Genomic DNA, 22,227 nt, shown 5'->3' with positions numbered 1-22,227 from the left:
ACAATAACTTCATGCTAAAGTTTATTGCCTGTGGGTTAGGGGAAGAGTAGCTGGAAGGCTGTCTGATGGAGAAGGACTCAGGGGTATTGGTTGACAGACAGCTGAATATGAGCTGGTAGTGTGCTCAGATGACCCAGAAGGCCAACATCATCCTGCCTTCTATCAGAAATACTGTTGCCAGAAGGATTAGGGAAGTGGGTTGTGGTCAGTGGGCCTACGCTTAGGTAGAAGCTGGTGATGGCGACAGTCTTGGAGCCAGTGCTCTTCAACTTCTTTATCAATGATATAGACAATGGGATTGAATGCACCCTCAGCAAGTTTGGGGGACATGGACAGACTTGAAAAGTGGGCCCAAGAGAACCTGATGAGGTTTAAAAAGGCCAAGTGCACAGTGTTGCACTTGGATTGCACAGCCCCAGATATGTGTACAGACTGGGAGAACAGTTGATTGAGGGCAGCACTGTGCAGAAGAACTCAGAGTTCATGGTGGATGAAAAGCAGCACATGAGCCAGCAGTGTGAACTTGCAGCTCCGAAGGCAAAGTGAATTGTGGGCTGCATCAAAAGAGATGGTGGCCAGCAGGGCAAGTTAAATTATTGTCCCCCTCTAATCTACCCTTGTGAGACTCCATCTAAATTACTGCATCCAGGTCTGGGGCCTGCAACACAAAAATAGATGTAGAGTTGGTGTGGGTCCAGAGGAAGGCCATGAAAATGATCAGAGGTCTGGAGCACGTCTCCTGTGAAGACAGGCTGACAGAGCTGGGCTTGTTCATCCTGGAGAAGCTAAGGCTGCAGGAAGACTTCAATGCAGCATTCTGGTACTTGAGAGGAGTTCATAAACAGCAAGGAGACTAACTTTTTACATGCTCTGATAGTGATAGAACAAGGGGGAATAGCTTTAAACTTTAAGAGGGAACACTGAGGTTACATGTTCGTTAGAAAGTAATTCTTTACTCAGAGGGTAGTGAGGCACCAGCACAGGCTGCCCTGAGAAGCTGTGGGTTGATTCTCCATCTCCCTAGGCAGTTTGATATGGTGGTTGGCAGCCCTGCCGACAGCAGGAGGTTGGAATTGGATAGGCTTGATGTCTCTTCTAGCCCAAGCCATTTGAAGATGCTGTGATTCTGAGGTTCTGTTAAGTAATTGTTTCTCTGTACTCAGCTCTGGTGTGGCCGTACCCAGAGCACTGTGTTCAGTTTTGGGCCCTCGCTACAATGAATACATTGAGGTTCTGGATCATGCCCAAGTGAAGCTGTGAAGGGTTTGGAAAACATCACGTCCTAGCTGGAACATCTGGAGAAACTGGGGTTATCTTAGCTTAGAGAAAAGGAGGCTCGGGGAAGATATTATCACTCTCTGCAACTACTTTAAAGGAAATTGTAGAGATGTGGGATCAGTCTCTTCTCCCAAGTGACGAGGCAAAAAGAAGTGGCCTCCAGTTGCACCAAGGGAGGTTTAGGTTGGATATTAGGAAAAATTTCTTCACAGAGAGGGTCATGAAGGTTTGTACTAGGCTGCACAGGGAAGTAGTTGAGTACCATTCCTGGAGGTGTTTAAGAAACGTGGACAAGGTGCTTAGGAACATGTTTTATTGGTAGACTTCATAGTGCTAGTTTAATGGTTGGACATTATGACAATCTCAGAGGCCTTTTCCAACCTAAAGGGTTCTGTAATTCAATGAAGGATCTTTTCATTTTAAACTATTATTGAGATCTAATACATAAAATTTGTTGCAGAAATCAGTCTTCTCCATAGGAAACTCAGATGTGTTTCAGAATTCCTTTTAAAGGCTTGAATATTCATAATATGACTTTCAGTCACTCCTATACTGTCTCAGTGGTGAAGCAGTTCTGTTTGGTCAGCAACAGTTTTGGTCTAAAGAGCAAAAGACTCCTTCACCTTAATTATTCTCTGAGACTCTTAGTCAACATTTTTCCTACTCTCAGAAGACCTACTGTGCAAGTTACTAGAGGTTAGCTTTACTTCTGCTCTGGATTTACGTTAATGATGCATAAAGAATCAAATTGTCTTAAGAGACACTAGAATGTCAATGCAGAGTTAGGAGAGGTGCGTTCTTCCTTTCATTCACTCATCTCTAACACCAGTCAGTATTTGAGCATGTTCTTACATGCAGGCATGTCCACAACTGCACAGCCCTCCTCATCCTTTGTGGAGAGAAGATACTCAGCATCACTATCCTCTTTTCCTATTTTTTAGACAAGATCTGACTACATCCCCGCTACCCTGAAAATGATGAACTATAATCAAATTTAAAATGGAAGTGTTAATTTTGTGCATCTGAATAAGGTCAGTCTTCTCAGCATATTCATTTTCTTTACAGAGGACCATCTAAATACTTTGTATGTGTTATTTCTGTACCTCTGTCTAGTTGCTAAATTAAAGGGGATTATAGTGATGAGAGCAGAAAAAGATTATGAAGACTAAAGTTATCGTATAGAGAAACGAGGAAACATTCAGTGATGTTCTCCACAATTTGAGGAAATGAGGGAGGACGTAGAAACCCTATGTCCATTGCTCTCTTTCTGTAGAAAGACTGCACCTTAGGGGATAGTTTCTGAATGAAGAGTAAAGGGCTATCCAAATAACAGGTCAGTTTGAAGTCATTCAACTTGCTTTCAGTGGAGGACTGGACTAGATGACCTCTGGAGTTCCCTTCCAACTTAAATTATTCTACAGCTCAACTGAAATGCTAACTCCACACGTGAACAATTTGGATTCTATAGTAAGAGCTTTTGTCAGTGTCTCCTCTTGAGGATAATTTCTACAGCTTTGGTCAGCGTTGATGATAGCTTTCGTACTCCATGTGTAATGGTGTTAAACTCTCATGCCATTCTTGTCTAATACCGACATTAATCTCTATAGCTGTTTTCCAGTGTTCACGAATACTCCTATGTGAAATAACCTAACCCATAGCTACCTTCCCTACTTAAGAGCACTTGACAACACATTATTCTACAAGAACTTTGCTTCTATGTCAGGTAAAGGGAAGGAATCCGGGGGAAGCACCTTTCAATTCAATTTATATAGCACTCACTCAGCATTATGAAAGCCAAGGAAGACAGACAGTCCTTGTAGCATGTCTAAATACTGTAGCACTTAAAAAGTAAATACTGAGCCTTGACACACAAGGATTCCAGCAGGAAGGTTTCCAAAAAAGAAAAAAAGAAAAAAAGAAATAAATCTTGCTGTGCTGCCTAATGCATTTTGCATGCAAGGAACTGTTGAGAGGCTGGATAATGCAATGGACTCAGTAAATTAGCACTGGAATTTTGGTGAAGGCTGTGTTCTCTATTGTCAGTCACAGCCATAGGTATATATTTGTGTGTAGTGTTTTTTTTCCTATTTGCTAATGCCTTGATTACTCCAATATGAATTTCCCAGTAATTCAAGAAATCTTTCTTGAATTAGTTCTTCTGTTTTTATATAAATTCAATACAAATACTTCTGATTTTAGTAATATTTAGGATATGTGTAGAAATGAGGTGTGTGGTACTTGTATAAAGAATCATCTTTGTCCTTTAATTATGAAAGATTCAGTCCCTATTTGTTGTTAATTGATGCAGGTTGAATTAACCTTAGTGTTACTATATTGAATTACGCTAGCTAACAGTTTAACCTGGGATTCTCTGCGTGTTTCAGTTTGTAATTGTCTGCATTCATCATTATTCAAGTACAGTGCAGTAGGATCACAGCTGGAAGTTATGAGGATTTAAATCAAGTTACCTGTGGCTGCTTACAAAACTGTAGAATCACAGAACCATGGCATTGCATTTGAGATGGACCTCTGGAGATTGTCTACTCTGACACTGTGCTTTAAAGAGTCATCTAAATAAGGTTGTTCAGGACCACATCTAGCTGGGTTTTGAGTATCTTCAAGGATGGAGGCTCCACAGACTCCGTGGTTGTGTCCTTACCTGGTACTGAGCAACCTGGACATGCTCATAGTACTCCAGATATGTCTCACAGGTACTGAACAGTGGGGAGAGATTCCAGGGAGAACTCCTTGCATTCCTGATGCTCTTAAATACAGAATAATTTCTCATCCTTGCCTTCTAGACTGCCCCTTCCTAAAAAGCCTGTATCTACCCATAATGTCATTGCTGCAGGAAGGTCCCACCATATCACTCAGCGTACTTTGCTTGCCAGCCCCACTTTCTAATTTATTGGTAGTCTTTAATCTCCTTATGTGAAATTCTCATGACCAGTTTGACCAGCCTGTTGGAAATGGCAGTACTTTATAAAAAGCAATTGAAAACTGCAACAACGATTTCTATCTCCAACTGAAAAGTAAGTAGCTGCTTTGAGTGTGCTACTAATCCCCAAGTAAAATAGACCTTTAATTTGAGATTTGCAGGCTAAATTATGAGGTTTTTGAGAAATATATATTTTCTTTTTAGGATAGGACATTTCTTCATAGAGAGATGTGGGTTCTTTTGTCAGGGAGGAACACTTCATGTAATAATTGTTTCTCCTGGGCAAAACCTGCTGATGAATCTTTAATCCATTTCCACATTAGAGTAGCTTTCTACCCTGAGGACTGAAATAAAGTTAAGCATTACTTATGAGTAAGCATCTAAGTACTTTAGATGGAAAGTGAAATAGCAGCATCAAAATTGGCAAGAAAAGTGTTAGATGTGTTGCATATGGTGCCCTGCTTCTGATTTGGAGACCACTTTGTCTTCCATAAGAAGATACAAGATGGAAGAAAGAGAAATAAATAGTGAGCAGACAAATGCATGGCTCTTGAAGGTGGAAGAAGCCATGGTATCCTCACAGGGAGATCAATGATGCAGCAACATATCAATGCTCCTTCCAGCTAAGAATGATATTCTGTAATAATTTCTTTGCATTTGAACCTTAAATTCAGGTTCAAAATAAATGTAATAAAGTTGTGGTCTGAGAGTAAACCATGATTCTGGGGCAAAATTGCATTACTACTGAATGATTCTGTACCACAGCTACTACTACCAGTTTGCCATGATCTCCAGGATGTTCATAGTTCAGTGATTTGGGGATCTCAGTTCCAAAGACATCTTTAGTATTCATGGACAGTATCTTGTTAGTCTTCTGCTCTGTGCAGACCGAGTCAGGCTGTTTTGCTCTTTGACTGTGTAGAGTCCTGAGTTAAACTATGGAGTCAAGAAATTCTAGTGCTATGTGCTTCTGTAGGTGAGGAGCTGGAGTACAGCTGAGTTTGGAGAATTCATTACAAAAATAGGTCTGAAAACAGGTATTATTCATGGGTTGCAATTGAATTGATACAGTGGCCAAGGTTTGTCTTTCAGTCACAATTGTGTTTGGTTGCAGCTGTCACTTCTTAAATGGTAGATTTTTCTTTCTCCTCATGTTAATGCTGACATAGTGGAGGCTTAGAACTTTACTACTCTGTTATGTTGTATTCTTCTTTGATATTAAGTGTTAAAGTTTCAGTCATTCTTTCTTTTGAGCTTGAAAGGAAAAAAAGTGAAAGCATCTTACTTTTCTTTGTCTGCAACCACACTACTGTCCAGATAGATCTCCATTCCTGCAGTAGTGTTGCTTACAGCCCTGCTGCCTGGAAACTTCTAGAAAGCTTTCATTATCAGACTACTAACAGAATTTTCCTAGAGCTGCAGCACATATTGAGTGAAGACATAACAGAAGGTGTCAATCCTATGGGCCTTGAGAGCAGTTAGCACAGTTGCAAGGCAGAACTCATTTTTGCTGTCAACTTACTAGCTATTTTCTGTCTTATAGATAGGGCTATTTTCTTGTAACTTATTGAGAAACAGTAAATTTGGTAGCATTTGAAAACTACTGTATTGTTCCTTTAAGGTGGTTTCTGAGGAGGATCCCGAATCCTTCCCTCAAGCCATGGTACCACAGAATCACAGCATCACAGAATAGGTTGGATTTGTAGGGACCTTAAAGACCATCCAGTCCCAACCCCTGCTGTAGGCAGGGCTGCCACCCCCCAGCTCAGGCTGCCCAGGGCCTTATCCTTGAATGCTTTCAGGAATGGTCTGAGAAGTCTGATACAGTGGGGATGATTGAAATTATTCAGACAATGTACAAGCAAAAGGAGCTTTAGGTTTGTTTCTATGACATGTTCTTCAGTGTGAGAGAGGGAAGAGTTTGGTGAGGGAGAAGATGATGTTGTCCTTTCAAAATGCTATTTCTGCTTTAACAACTTTAGAAGTGGAGCATATTAGCAATGGAATGTTTATCTAAATAAAGATTTATATTTATCTTTTATTTCACTATGCTGTCTTTATGGTATCAGACTTCCCTCTAGTCTGGTAAAAAATCTGTCAAATGGCCATGAGCTTTCAGAACTGGAAGACCACAAAGCTTCAATCCTCTTATAAAATAAAAAGCTGACTATCATGGAGTAAACTCCTTATAACCTCACTTTAACAGTATTTTAAATGAGCATTAGAAAAACACTGGCTAAGATACACAGCTTTTGTCTTTAGGTTATTTATATTTTGAGTTTGATGAAAAACTGTGAAAAATCTTTCTTAAAGGATGGATGCTACATTGACACAGAGCCAAAGGGGAAGCTTTACAGCAGAAATTGTTCATTGACTCTGTGACTGCAAGTGTGGAAAAGTAGAAAGAATTAGATAACATTAATTGAAGAAACATAGCAAAGCCAAGGAACAGGATTGGTGTATAAACAGCTTTAACTGTATGTATTCATCTCAGTTGCTCTGAAAACAAACAGAAGATTACTGGGATAAGATTAACTGTAACAAATGCAAGAAACTGTATGAAGCGATTGGAAAAGCTTTTTATAGTAGAGCAGTTAAATCTAGTTAATTGTGTTTGATTTTTGTTTTCATAATTACTTCCATTGTTCCACCGAACTCCTGCTGGATGGCCAACATAGTCGAGCTGTCATGCCATAATTGGGGAAAAAACAACAACAAAACAAAGAATTGAAACCGAATACCAATGTGATTAGTGTTGTGTTACATGCTTTAATATACGTGCTGCTCATATTGGTTAAGAGCTGCCTCACGCTTAGCTGAGGAGATAATCCTTGATTTAAAACAAAGCAACCACTCTGACAAGGTAATGCGGTTAATGGAAGCGTTTAACCATATGCAAAGATAATGAAAGGCTTTCAGCTCACTGTTGTGGAGTGGTAAGGAGGTCATGAGTATGCTTTTGCAACGAGAAACCCAATTTATTTTAATTCCCACTGCGACCTCTCACACAGGCATTGTCCAAGCTCTTAGCCTCTTACAGCACGGTTAGTAATAATCAAGCTGGCCTGAGGTTGCTGCGTTGCTGACTTTTGATCTGTACATGTACAGTAGGTTTTATGAATCTTGAATTTCAGAAGTGTGGAGCATCTGACTGACAGCATGACATACATGATGGCATACATACAGCTGACTGCTGTGGGTATGACTTATTTCATCAGATTTCTAAAAAAATAATTACATCATACCCTTGGAGCATATTCAGTACTTTAAAAATTGAAGATGAATACCCTGAAATGTATATGCCTTCTGTGTATCTGTGGTAGAGGGAGAAAATCTGACCTTCCCTGGAAGAGTGAAGACCATATTTAAAACTATTTATCTTGAACTGCTGGCACTGGGCAATAAATTAAGAAATCATAGAATCATTAAAGTTGGAAAAGGCCTCTAAGTCCAACCACCTGCCCGTCCTCACCGTGCCCACTAGCTGTGTTTCTCAGTGCCACGTCCACGTGGTTCTTGAACACCTCCATGGACAGTGACTCTACCATCTCGCTGGAGGTTGCATTGGCTGTTAGGTGGTTGGACTGTCTCAGCTACAATAAACTGCATTTATGACCCCCTGGACAAATTGGAGTGTGGAGGAATAGTAGATGCTGTAGAAGAGGTCTGAAATGGAACAGTGAGCTGATATGACAGAAAGGAACAGCACTGCCATGTTCCATGCTCAGCCATTGCTCAGCCAGTGTTGTCACTTTCCTTTCATGACTAACATCAAGCTGACACCTGATGAATTGAAAGAAATACTCAGTCATGAACTGCATTATCTTCTTTCAATTTATATGAAGATGTCATGTTAGGTAAAAAAAAAAAAAAAAAAGTAAAATGTATGAAAAATAAATGATTGAGTCAAAAGCTTCTGTTTTTAGCAAGGCATTTTCTTTATCAGTCATGGACCTTTCATAGAATTGCTTATGTAGATTTTGTGCATAATGCATTGTCTAGTTGCAAAAAAATATTCAGCAAGTGTGGTGATTCTATTCTCTGAAAACTAATATCTAAGACTCAAGAAGCATTTCACTGCCTTTGGAAATTGGGAAGATAGGTAGAAACTTCCTTTAAAATAGCTTATGGATCTTTTCTCTTTTAAAGCACTACAAAATGAAGTACTTCAGCATTTGCAGGGTGATCCATCAAATGCTTGCATATCATTCCATGATTTTCCTGAATACCTTCCTAGTGAGCTGAAAGATGTGCATGAATATTCAGAATGGTCTGGCTGTGTTGTTTTTTTCCTGATAAATCACAGTTTACAGAAGATTGAATATCCCACATTCCAACCTTTCTGTTGCTACTGAATTGAGAATTTAGTGTTGCTCCTTATACTTCTTAACTTTTTAGGGTGCTTTATATTCATGGGACAGAAAACCTTGATTTCATCATTCTCATTGGCCTATTGACCTCAACTCTTTGAAAGGATAGATAATAGCAGGACAAGGGGAAATGGATTTAAGGTGAAGAAGGGAGGATTTAGGTTGGATGTCAGGGGGAAGTTCTTTACCAAGAGAGTGGTGAGGTGCTGGAACAGGCTGCCCCATCCCTGGAGGTGTTCAAAGCCAGGTTGGATGGGGCCTTGGGCAGCCTGGTCTAGCATTAAATGTGGAGGTTGGTGGCCCTGCTTGAGGCATCAGGGGGTTGGAGCTTCATGATCCTTGAGGTCCCTTCCAACCCCAGACAGTCTATGATTCTATTTAGGAAGTTTGTTTTCTTGGGTATTTAAAAGAATACATTTAAAAAATCGATTATTATTATTTTTAATTTGCAACCTGAGGATGAATTACTGCACTACCACTACTAGAACCCTCAACTGTGTAGTCTGAGTGTCATTATCCTGGAAATTTGTACCACCTTATTTGTAATAGCATCATTTCAGGAACATTTAGTGTTGATTCTATGGGTTTTACAGGAGTATCATGTGACTAAAGCACACTGCATTGCAAAATATTGCTGTGGAAGAATAACCCTACTTGTGAGTTAACTACTTCTAAGATTATTTTCATATGCATTGATTGATGCTAATGGTGCACTCCATGATGTTACAGGGATGGAAAAAAAAATGTAATTTCTACTTCAAGTAAATGATTCTGTGTAGTAGTTTACAATATATATACATATAGCAAGTGTAGAACACAAAACCCAGGAGAATTATCTGTGTTTTCAAGTAGGCATCTAAAGGAATCTCTTCAGAGTAGTTGTACCAGCTATGTGATGTAAGGAAAATAAATGAAATGTAATCAGTATCCAAATGGAATGAATAAAGTTAAGAGTCCTCTGCAGTTTATCTACCAAATGTGTGTCTCTGTTCAGCACAGTGTCTCTATTACCACAGCTGCTCATCTTAAGTCTGTCCACATATTTTCTGCAGAATCTCTGTGGTGAGGCATTCACTCAGGTGAAAAGCTGACACAATGGAATGCTTTTTGTGCTGGCTCTGGACAAATTATCCATTTTATCAGTTCCAAGGTCAGGAGTGCTACCACGTCTTTTAAACTGTAGTGGAGTAAAGTGGGCTCTGTTGAACATTTGAGGAAGAGCTGTAAGTTTCTCTGATTACTGCAGCCTGATATCCCCAAGCAGCCAAGTTCTTCGCATCAACTTTCTTCTCTTGTCTATAATTCTCTCTTTTCTTTTGCTGTAATTGGATTTCAGAAATGACTTTCAGGGCAATATACACAGACTTGTTTAGCATAGACATAATTTAGAGGCATGCAGTAGTTATTGTTAATATTGTTAAAATATTGTTGAACTTTGTAGAAATGCTTTAATTACTGATTTCAGTTCTAGCGCTAGTTAAAGATGAACCATAGGGTGTGCTGGGAAACTCCTTGTTCTGTTTCTGTCTATGCTTCTTTCCCTATCATGCTTAAGCACCAATTTTTAATATTGGGAAGCAGAAGCCCTTTCCCACAAGGCCTGAACTAAACTTTTTCAACTTAATCTCTCCCTTTTCCAACTCTTCAAATTTAACACCAGCCTTCCTGTACTTGCCTCCCTTTAAATATGTATCTCTATATATGTATATATATGTCAATCTTGCTGTATGCATTTATATAAAGCAAGGTATGTATAACATGTGCTCTGCATGCCTGCACTGATGTGGGAATATTCATTTTCCTGCGAGTAAATATCCCTAGATTATTCTGCTATGCTAAGCACATGAAATGCATATAAATTATTTTAAATAAATCAAGATCCTATTTTTGCCTGTAAAAATGATGATGCTTTTCAAAATCTCCTTTTATTATAGCATACAGCGTGAAGATCCTCATACCACCTGTTTGTGACTAAGGAATCTTGCTTGCCTATTTTTCTTTCCCTTCTCTTTCATACAGTTCATCAGCATTGAGCTCTTTCAATGCACTTAGCAAAGTATCATTTTAATAGCACCCCTCGCCCCCTAGACTTTACCTTTCATTCATTCTTCAGCCACTGTCTTGAGTTCATGACCACCTGCAGCCACCTCATTGACTGAGTGGTGTGGCTTTTGCTCTTCGGAAGCAGGTGAAGGAATACACGTGGATTTCTCTTATCTGTCCACGGGCACCGCCACACATAGGCATCAAAGAATCAAGAATGTCTTTAGAGTAAATGAGAAGCAAATACATTAGAAATAGAGGTGACATCTCTTTGTGAGATCAACTCTGTGTGTGTTTAGATATTATGATATGTAATGTTGATGGTCCTGTAGGGGACTTCTGAAACTTGTTTTATTATTAAATAGTTATGGGTAAAAATGAAATGAGTACTGCTTTGCAATTGCAAAAGCACAGTTTTTGTCTTTGATCTTCTAACTCTTTAGGAATACTATCTTGTTCCCCATTTCTGTAGAGAGATAAGCTGTTGAGACATTTTTTCCTTTCCTTTTCAGGAAGTAATATGTGGGAGGCTGTGGACTATTTGCTTCCAACATAGGAACAGCGCTGGGTTGGGAATCTGAAACTCCTGAGAGAATGCTGGGAATCTGCAGAGGGAGACGGAAATTCCTGGCTGCCTCTCTGACCGTCCTCTTCGTGCCAGCCGTAACGTGGATTTATCTGTTTGCTGGGAGCTTTGAAGGTAGGAGGGGAGTAATGGCTTGGGGGAGCGTGTGTTGAATGATTTGTGTCGGAGCAGACAGACGTAAATCAGTCATCACTGGTTTTATTTAAATAAGCCTGTTTGATTTGTACGGGAAATGGCTCCCAACATGCACATTTCAACGAAGCGCTTTACCTTACCACATTCTCACTGCTGAGGAACAGGTTATTGCTGTTCAGTTTTCCTCTAACCCTTGAACTTACATGAAGATGCAAACAAAACTCTGATTTCCCCTTATTTATTTGTCCTCTCCGTTTTCTGATCCTTAAAGGTGGATCTATCTTGTACACTGTAAGATTTTACTTCAGTTAAAATTATTGTCTTATTTTCAGTTCTTCTCTTAATTCTGTTTGGAAATGTTTAAAAAGATACCCGTATGTATTCTGGGCACTTTTTACACAACTCTTGCTTTTGTGGATGTGTGTGTGAGTCTTCTTATGTATGGATGGTATGGATCATGGTGTTTAATTTGGGGATATGAAGCAGAAAGTGTATCTAGCTACAAGAACATAGAGGGTCTGCAGGAAAATCCAGGAAAACATGTACTTAGCATGGTTCTATATGTGGTACACGCTGCTAGGTGAGGGTCACTCAGCTGCAGGCTCCCTCTTGTCCAGTGGCCTCATGGCCTCATTGAGCCTCTGCTCACTGAAATACGGAAAAAGGTGGTTCTTAGTTTGTGGAATGGGATGTGGTGTGGTGGAACTCTGCTCTGTGAAGTAAGCATAGCAGTAAAGAAATCATGAGATTTCTAAAGGGCTTTTACTCAGTGCATCCGGTAGCTCACATTGAGGTTTAACAGAGCTTTCTGAACAATTTGCCATCTTCTAACAGTTCTGCACTCTTACCATGGTGAAAATAGGTGTAGCCCTGCCATGCAGATTTTGGTGAGTGTGACATGCAGGCTCTTCTTCATTGCTGGTGAAAATCCATCACTAATAGTGATTACTGTGTTGAAAATGTGTTACGGTTGAGAATTTGCTCTCCAACAGTTTTGTTGTGATCTTTGTATTGATTGTAGTTTCCATGGAAACAAATAGGGTGCATTACTTTCAGAGCAAGGTGACTGTCTCGCATTTCCTAAGCAGAGCATAAATATGCACAGCCTGAACAACACCTGGCTGAGCAGCTAGTAGAGTGCCTGGGAAGTGTTCAGCCTCGGACTTGCTGTGCAACTAGTCTGCCTTCACCTTACAGAACAGTCAGTATGTCTCTGTGAATACCCCTGAGATCTTCTGTTTTCATTTGGGATGTTCTTCTACAAGAGAAGACATAAAAATAGTTGTATTACTTCTGAGTCCTCTTCCTGTATAGGAAATATGTCCAGGTACTAGATTCTACCCATTTGCTTCTAGTGCTATGCCCTGCTTTAAAAGCTGAATTCTGTGAAATGGTTTAGGTTATATAAATACCTATGTGGCTGAAACCTGCAAGCACATGAGGCTATTTTCTTGCCATTCACCTTGTGTGAGGACTATTAGTTCTGGCCACTGCCTCTGTGCTTATTGTGCCAGAAGGATGAACACAAAAAATCAATGAATACCGAAGTCATATTTCTTTATAAAATCAGTTTGAATCCAGGTCCCTGTGGGTGGCCATTGGGTGTTATACCTGGGACAGCTCTCCCTTCTCTGCATTCTTCAAGCAGAGATCTTCAAATTTGTGTATGTGCATCGACTTGCGCCATATAACTGGTACTTTTTATCATCAGACTCGAAACAAGCAGTACTTTGCCTTTTCAACTGTATATCTGATGAACTTTTTCTCTGTTCTTAAAGGAGTCCAGTGCAGTTAGGTGAGATTAGAAAATGTTGTATCCCTCATTACTTGTTAATAAACAGCTTTTTGTTGTTTTTATTTTATTTTTTGAAGGTAGAGAATTTCATTTCTGGCAGTACCTTAAAAAAAAAAACATTTCTTAGTTATCTTAACACGAGGAAAGGTGTTTCATCCTTTAAAAAATTGTTCAAACACAAAAACTGTTCAGCTTACAGTCTGATAAATTTTAAAATTCATTGTTTTAAATGTCAAGCAAGCTTCTTTTATGTAATCCTGGCTGAGCATTTTGTGCCTGGTTTCAGAACAAAATTGGATTCCAAGTTAAATTACAAGTAAGGGCATCTAAAGATTTTCAGTGTATGCTGCATGCATCTCTGAATTAGTTGTATGTCAGGTACAAATATTTGCTTATGCAAATTTATTTGGTTACTTAAAATTCTGCCTTAATGGGCAGTAACTCTGTGAGCTCATTCTAGAATGAAACACTTATGGGATTCACATAAAACTGAAAATATATGGGGTGCTGGCTGCATACTTGAACAGCAATGATCTAGCAGTCAGAACAGTACTGATTTTGTTTGATTTTTAAAAGCTGAGCAAATGCAGCCCTCACCTTTTTGTTTTTAGAAGAATATCATGCTGCCTTATTGTAATGACTATTTTAATTGTGTCCACAATTGTAAATGGAGTACAGCTTTAAACTCCTTCTTGTAGAATCCTTTGTTTTTACAGAGGGTTCAATACAGATCTTGAAATTTGCTTCTACATGCTATTTGAGGTGACTTAAAGCTCTCAGCATGAATTAATCTTAAATGAAACCAGGGAGCAAAGCCCATTACCGATTAAGAAGCCTTGCATTGGAAAAGGACTGCAAGCGATGTAAAGTCATTAACTCTTTCCTCTATCTCTCTGTGGATGTTTATTTGATTCTATTTTATTTTAATATTTGGCTGAAAAATGAATGAATCTCTGTTTATTGGTAGAACACTGGGGTAAGTTAAAGTATATATTTAACCAAATAATAGCTAGCATTTTCCTAAGCTTGTACTTATAATGGCCGGAGATTTGAAGACATTCTTCAATTTATTAGACTTCTTGTGGGTTTTTTTTGTGCCACTTTGGTCCACATGATTAGTTTATGTTCTAATGTCTTTATGTGTTAATGCATACTTGAGTAAAAAATGCCCCAACAGCGTGGTACTTTGATTTGAAACCAGCAGGAATGGAGAGTCCTCTACAGCTTCTGGCACTAGGTGTTTCTGATTAAACACAGGTGCTGCTATGAGTTTTCTTTCCAGTTCCTCTGGTTTCAGATTCAAGTAAATGGTTTTCGTTACGCTTTTCTCCACCAGATTAAAGGGACAGCCTCACTGAATTCTTAAGGTTGGAAGTGACTCCGGGAGCCCTCCGGTTGAACTCCTTGCTTAAACAGTGTCAGGCCAGATGACTTCCAGTCATATCTTGTAAACCTCCAAGGATGGAAACACAACATGGCTGCTCTGATCAACCTTTGTCACTGCTGTCTGTCTGCTGGACTGTCATCAAGTGGGAGAGTTTCTTGCTGTATCTATATTCCTTTGTTAATGGCTGGTGGCTGATATCACTCAACCTGCACAGTGTATCTCTGTGAAGAGCCTGGTTCCACCTTTCTGCATCTGCTATGGGTACTGGGGCTGTGCTATAAGTCTCTTGGATCATCTTATCTCCAAGTTGAACAAACTTGGCTCTACTGGGGCAAGCAGTTAAGCAACCAGACAGCTTCGAAGTTCTACTTCATTAATGTTTTTCTTAAATGGAGGACCCCAAACTGGACACAATATGCCGGATGTGGTCCAGTGAGTATGAAATCAAGGGAAATGGTCACTTCCTTCAGTCTCTTTGCTATGTTCCTGTTGATTGTTCCCAGCTTGAGTTGCTGTCCAGGCACACTACTGGGTCATACATAATGTAGGGTCCAGCAAGACCTCAGGTCCTCCCAGAAGGACCAGTCCCCAACTTGGATAGAGGAATTATGTTAGAGACATTAAAAAAAATTGCACCTACTGGTCTCTCGTATTCAGAGCTATAATCACTACATCACAGGAAGCATTCAGGTTGGGCATGTCTGATTTACCCTTTGTAAATCCATACTAATTTCACTGTCAAGGCTCTGTGTGTTTCCTTTTACAGGTACTTACATAGCACAGTTGAATCACCTCTCAGTAGTGGGTTGGTTTTTTTTTCTTCCACTGAGATAAACCAGTTTAGGTAGCTGAGTTGTCATGGCAAAGAATTTTGTAGTCTTTTTCTTTCTGCAGTTGTTTGTTTGTTTACTTGTTTCAGAGCATTGGAATCAAATGTCTCTTCAGTACTTAAATCTGCAGTGTTGCATCTTTATGTTATTTGTTCTTGATGCAATTAACAATTGCATTGCTGCCTCGTTTTCATATATCTAAGGGCTTCAGTTGTTAGTTTGCGATGGCGTAGCGGTGAGTCCACATTTAAAAACCTTCTATAAGTGCTTTATTAGTAGATCTGTAAAGGAAAATATACCCCAATGTTATCAGTTCCCTCGGTGTGCTTTTCAAATAGCCTGAAAGTCTATAGAAGGAAATTTTGTTTTCATTTTGATTTTTGTTTCTGTTATCAGAAATTATGACGTCTACTCTGAAAGTAATTCTTCTCTTATTATGTTTGCCCTCAGCATCAGGGGCGGATGTTGATGGCATGGAGTAGAGGTTGAACCTTCCCACCAATATCTCATTACATGTTGTTGCCGTGTGACAGATGGCAGCAGAGGGGCAGTCTGACAAAATAGTGTGTGACATGGAAGTGCGTATGAAACAAAGTTGTGTCATTAAATTCCTCCATGTGGAAAAAATGGGACTCACTGACATTCATTAATGCTTGCTGAACGTTTATGGAAGACTATGCAGTGGATGGAAGCACAGTGAGGCGATGAGTAGTGTGTTTCAGCCATGGTTACAGCAACTTGAAAGGCAATCCAAGTTCTGAACAGCCGTGCGGATTTTTATGACTGTGGCATGCAGGCTTTGTTTATCAGTCGTAAAAATGCATAGATAATGGTGGTGACAATGTTGAAAAATACTGTTTTGTAGTTTTCTGTTGTAGTTTCCATGGAAATAAATAGAAGGCATTACTTTCGGAGCAACCTATGTACAAAGCAATCTGCTGCATCGCAGCTGTCACTCAGAGACAGCCTTGGAATATTTATTGGAGGTTTCATTATCCAAGCTGTGACAGCAATAGCTACTAAAAGCCTCATTAATCAAGTATAAATGTCTATTAAGGTTGTGAACTGGAATATTAAGGAGGATTTTGAATATTATATAGCCTGAGAATGTACCTGGTTACTGTTGTTGTTTTTAACGATGCGCAAGGGCACCATAATTTCAGTTATCAGTTACTTTGAATGAAAAAGCTAATTGTTCCAATATTCTTAAATTACATTCAAAAGGCAGTGCAATAGAGTGGGAAGGGTAGAGTGCATTTAGAAAAGAGGAAACTGAAGTAATACGTAATGAACTTTCATTAGAAAATAGTTTAACCAACATTCGCTTCAGAGATGGTATCATTTTGCCATATATATACATAGCAGTTTACTATCCCCTCTATTGTGGAGGTCATGTAAAATTGGATACTTGGAACTGTAATTTGATATCACTGATTCCTCAGAGAAGTGTCCACTGTGGCTTTGCACCCTAAACACTTTCACCATCTCCTCCATCTGACAGGATGAAAATACACTGGAGTTACCAATCTCTGTGTGGCGGATCCTTTTGAGTTTGGAAGCCCTGAAGTGTCTATTTCAGGGCTTCTGTTTAGAAAATGTGTCACAGGAAAGGAAGAATCGATAATGTAACTTTTAGATGAAAACTGGAGAAGAGGTTGTTTGTAATTGGGTAGGGTGCCTTTGAGAGAGATAAAGTTGAGTCTGTTTTTTGTTAGCTGCTGGACTAGCATTGTAAGAGTAAGAGGTCTTCCTTCATTCTTGCTTTCCTGTATTGTCCTCTTTACACTACCGTGTCAGGCAGCTGTCATTCTCTGACAGAGAGTGTACTTCAGTCCAGGCAATCTGTAGGGATGATTGAAACCAGAGTTGGGCAAACACCTCATAAAATACAATAAAGTGAAATGAAGGAAGGCTGCAAATACTCATCTTAGTATTTAAATGGGTTGACTTTGATGCTGTTCATACTCTTTTTGTGTATGCTTTCCATAAATATTCTAGTGAATATGTTAATTGGGAAGACTGTCTAACAGGAACAATGAATATCCAGTTTTAATATTCATGGGAGGCAGATTTTGAAGTCATATTTGTGAATACTTGAATCAGACAACTGATTCTGGGAGTTCAGCTTTCTACAGTGAAGTGCCAAAAGTTTATCACATGATCTGTGTGCGTGATGAAAACTGCTTGAATTTTTAATGCTTGCAATAAATTGCTCGTAGCAAGAGGCAAATAAGTAATTAATTGCTAAAATGTTTATCAGATACCTGGAACCGATGAAAAAATATTAGAAAATAATCCTTTCACAGACAATGTAATCAGAAAGAGGCAAAATCTGAAATTGAGTTTTTTTCATTATGATTTGCACAGTTTGCTTGAATTTTATCCCTTGTGTGTCTCAACAGGATTAAACAAGAACGTTTAATCCAATGTCCATTTACAGTACGAGTTTCAGCCTCTGTATCGATCCTGTCTTTTTAATAAAGTTCTGAGAAAGGAGATCCTGAAAGAATGCCTCTGCTTATAATAAAGATATTGCTGTGGTAAGAGCCAGAACAGGACAGCAGGAGGTGTATTTTTGTTAAGATTGACTTACTGTCTACCCCGTCTACCCCTTCTTGAATCCTGCTTCTGTGTGTATTTCCATCCTGGAGTGGTTTACTCCTCTTCTGTTATTTTTTTAGGAGGTATGCTGACAATTGTCACTTCAGCACCTCTTTATCTCAGCCGCAATCAAGATATCTTACTCAGTATCTCTGCAGTTTTTACCAGTGGATCCCTACAGTGTAAAATCCGTCACCATAGTGAAGACCTCAGGATTACACTGAGTTATGTTGTGTTATCCTGGGAAACTCCTCTTTTGATGAAACACTTGTGATTTGGGTGCATGGAGTACTTACAACGGTTGGTCAAAGTATGCTTTTGACCAGAAGGTCCCTGCTGTGAAACTGGCTAATCTGATTCTTTGCTCGTCGTTTTAGCATACAAATTCAGTATCACCAGAAATAGGTTCTGCTTTACAATATGAGAACTCTTGCCTGCGCATCTTGCAAGAAAATAAAATTAAACAAGCAAATATGAAAAAATAATGATCTTTTCTCTCCGTTGTCTAAAGAAACAGTCTGCTTTTGAGCAATGACTGGAAAGACAAAGTAGTTTCTATGGCAAAGCAAGAATGGCCTGACACAGAGAAACTGAGCCAAAATGTGGCACGGCCATGAGAAGCCTCTGGGATTCAAATGGAGTAGTGATGCCTATCTGGTTTTCTTCTCTACCCCTCTTTCAAGTAAACTAAATGCTTGCGTTCCTGCAATACATTTTAACCTTAACAAAAAATAAGGTCCACTGAAGGCTTAGCATCCAAATGCTGGTGTCAGTGCTGTTTCCTCTTTAGCTTGCTAGAAATTCCCATTTTTTTTAACCACTACATTCTAGTCTCAGGAAATGCCATAACTTGCATTGATTGCTTGTTTTATCAGGTCACTGTATCAAATGAAGCAAACCCAAATTTTCCTTTTGAATAACTTTGCATAGACATTTGTTCTCTTTTGATACCTTTTCTTTCTCTCTCTCTCTTTTTTTTTTTTTTTAAGGATATGCTTTTTGCTTTTTGTTTGGTCTTTTTCGTCCACAAGAGTAAAATAAGCTGTAGGCTTACTTTCTTTCCTCTCTATACACCTCTTGGTTGGATGGATTTTTTTCTTGTTTTTTTGTTTTGTTTTTGGTCTTCTGTTTCTAAGCATGTCTACCAGTTTTGTCTTGGCTTTCTTTATCTTGTTGGCTCCTTGTCTGTCATTTTTCTCAGAAACAAAAAGATCAGAGTGGAAAGGAATTACTTGAGCAGGAACAAGCTGCCAGCTTCTTAGGAACAGCAGTGTATTCTGAACACAGTCTGTGGAATTTCTCAAGATCTTTGCTTCATCTCTTTCTTCCCTGTTCTCTCAGCAAACTTTTGGGGAAAATGTGGGCTGTGAAATTTACATTGTAGAAAAATAAGCTAATTCTTTCCAAGAGGAAGGAACATACGCTACGTTTTGTCAGGGCTGCGCAGAAGACTAGTAGTAGGAGACCTACTTCCTGATTGCTCCTCCTTCTCTGTTTCAGAGATGGGCGCTTCCTGACTCTATAGTAGAAAATGCTTTTCTGCAGACAAATTGTAAAGTAAGATGAACTCAACCATCATCTTTTTTAGAATGCCCAACCCCCCTAACAAGCAGAGCTTAGCTTTTTGAAACAAAATATATGGTTTTATATGTACGCCAGACCTTCTTTGAGTGCTGGAACTAATGTAGCCTGTGATCAATGTCATGCAGCTGATTGATGTTGAAGCTGCTTTTCCCACAATTAGGGTATTTATAAAAACCAGCTCCCATATGGGTCTTCTGGTGTCTAAATAAATCTTCAGCTCATGCTGCAGTGTATTTCTCAATGGTAAAATGTATAGCATCTCTCATCTATCTTACACATTCCTGACAATTGTAGAAGCTTCATTACCTCCAACTTCTTTCCCTCTAACAAAGTCATTTGAAATTTGCCATTGTGTTTTGGGGGTGAACAAGCAAGCAGGTCAACAAATGTGTACAGCCAGAATGGGGGGGAAAAAAAAAACAAAAAACAACCACATAAAATAGAAATATTTTAAAAGATTGGAATAAAAAATCAGCATTTTGATTCTGGTGAATTGAGGTAAGAATCTTACAGGACAGTGTATTGTATTTGTAGTGCCTTTCAGTAATTTTGAAACTTCTATTTTGAATATTTATTTAAAGATGCATAATGCAAGAAGGTGAACAAGTCAAAATGAATTATCTTCTACCAAGTAAAAAATAAATTCCAATAAATACTTCTCACATCATGCCTGATCTTCCTGTTTTCTGCAGATGATACTGTGGAATGGTTTGGGAAAGGCAACAGAGAAAGAAAGATAATGTCCTGATATCAGACAGATGCATTTTACTTATCCTTAGCTTAAGAATAGCAGCATCTTCCATACATCATTTTATCCCCTCTTTGCCCTTTTCAAACTTATTTCAGTTGTTGAATTGTTCCGTTGAGCAGTTATTTCTATCCCTTGAAGTATTGCCTCTCATGTTGCTTTGCCTTCTGCAGTGCTTTTTTGTTGAGACTTGAATCTAAGGGCTTCTGAAATACTTCAGTCTCCTTGGAGAATTGAGTGGAACGCACAACTAACATAACAAAAAATAAAATAACATGGGCTGACAGCAGTCGACTTGGTTCACTCAACCTTTAGACACCAACAATAGGAGGAAGAGTTGGTGTCCTGGAGAATAATATGTTTTTAGCCTGAGATTTTCTTTGTATTTAACAATGATCAAGCCATTTGAACTATCCTGCTATAGCCATTTTTTTCCAGCCTGTAGCACGCGTGCCCTTTTTGCATAGTTCTGTGAAACAGGACTCAAAATGCAGGATGCAACCATCAAAAATTTAAACATTTTCCCCACCCATCCACTCCTTTGTAATTCTCTCAGTTTTTAAACTGTTAAATGTCAGAGTTTGAAGAAATCCATGACATGGGCAGGAGGGATTGACTACAGTTGAAATTACAAGAATGCTGGATTTACCACATTCTCCTAAGTTAGATGTATAGCTCATAGCATAACTTGATTCTATTCTGGTAAATTTATCATTGTTGGTGGTTTTTTTTTTAAGGGTAACAACTTATATAAGCCTAGTTAAAATATTTTGCAGTCTGAATAGTGTTTCATAATGAGGTGTTCTGCCAGTCAGCTTGTAATAACAAGTCTGTATCTGTTCTAAATAAAAGATGCATGATCTGCTCTCTGCATAGTTATTCCTGTCGATGCTCAGTGAAATTACCTTGTAACTTTACACCAACGTACACTTTCTGACACCTGGAGTAGCTTACAAGATTGGATTTAAGGCATAAAGTCCTGAATTGGAAAACCCAAAATACAAAATAAACCAAAGGTATGACTCTGGTATGGTCAGTGCTGCTTGTGATGTCTGTTAGCTGACCTAGCACAGGTACTGTTAGGCAAAAGACTGGCCAGTCTGAGAAGCAGAAGCAGCACTGATTTCTAGGTATGGACTGTTGTCTTTATGTAATAGATTGAAACCAATGCATCTGGTTTCAGCTGCACTGTGGCTGCTGGTGCTACCACAGCATCAATATTTTGCTCTCCCTATAGGAGACTGATGTTGTGGTGGTGCAGTGTAATTTCAAAGGGTGTTGGATGGTATTCTTGTAATATAGAGAGGATTGTGTCTGGAGCTGTAATAAAGCCATAGCCAAGATGATAGAAATACTCTTATATTCTGGAAAGAACTGGAAGAAATTGCTGGTGTAAAAGACATGGAGGAGCTATCTGTTTATGATGTGATGAAATAGAGGAAATACAGTAATTCAGAGGAAGTTGTGTTCCTTTCTTCACACCATTTTCTTCCTCTTCTGTTTCTCCTGGCTTTTGAACAGTTCAGTTGGGAGGGACCTAAAAAGATCATTAGGTCCAACTGCCTGAGTTTTATCACTGATTTTTTCTTCCTTACTTGAGTACATCTCTCCTAGAGTAGTTGCAGCAGTCTTTTGTTTCATTTGTTTTTCGGTGTGGAATTGGCAGACAATTTTTAGGTCCTCCTTAAAAAATGGCACAGAAAGGTTACTGATTTTTTTTAGCTTTTGAAGATGTGTAGATTTTCAGCATAGGAGGGACTATTAACGATCTCTTGTCTCTAATATCTTGCCTAGCACAGGCCAAATTATATTGTAGAGTTGACAGGACAAAGCTAGCCAGTAATCACTGCCTCTGACCCGTGCCTTCCAAATTTAACAGAACTTTACCTCCAGCCAGGTTTCTGAACTTAATTTTAAAGCTGGTGCAGGATT

At 39.0% G+C, this 22,227-nt stretch overlaps 1 protein-coding gene across 5 annotated transcripts in view; it reads left to right on the top strand.

Moving 5' to 3' along the window:
* Nucleotides 1-22,227, top strand: part of LARGE1 (LARGE xylosyl- and glucuronyltransferase 1) — a 278,743-nt gene that overhangs the window by 67,842 nt on the left and 188,674 nt on the right. For 4 of the 5 annotated variants that reach the window (XM_015863617.3, XM_085539589.1, XM_085539582.1 and 1 more), the window contains one exon: nucleotides 11,142-11,329. In XM_015863617.3, the coding sequence (XP_015719103.2) occupies nucleotides 11,224-11,329 (106 nt within the window). In that variant the 5' untranslated portion in view covers nucleotides 11,142-11,223. Of the gene's footprint in view, nucleotides 1-2,287; nucleotides 2,310-11,141; nucleotides 11,330-22,227 lie in introns of those variants that run through there. The other variant, XM_085539592.1, reaches the window with a different exon arrangement.

The sequence above is a fragment of the Coturnix japonica genome, chromosome 1, assembly GCF_054131305.1.
Source record: "Coturnix japonica strain WE chromosome 1, WE-NBRP24, whole genome shotgun sequence".
NCBI classification, from domain to species: Eukaryota; Metazoa; Chordata; class Aves; order Galliformes; family Phasianidae; genus Coturnix; species Coturnix japonica.
This window is presented reverse-complemented; position numbering and strand designations above follow the sequence as displayed.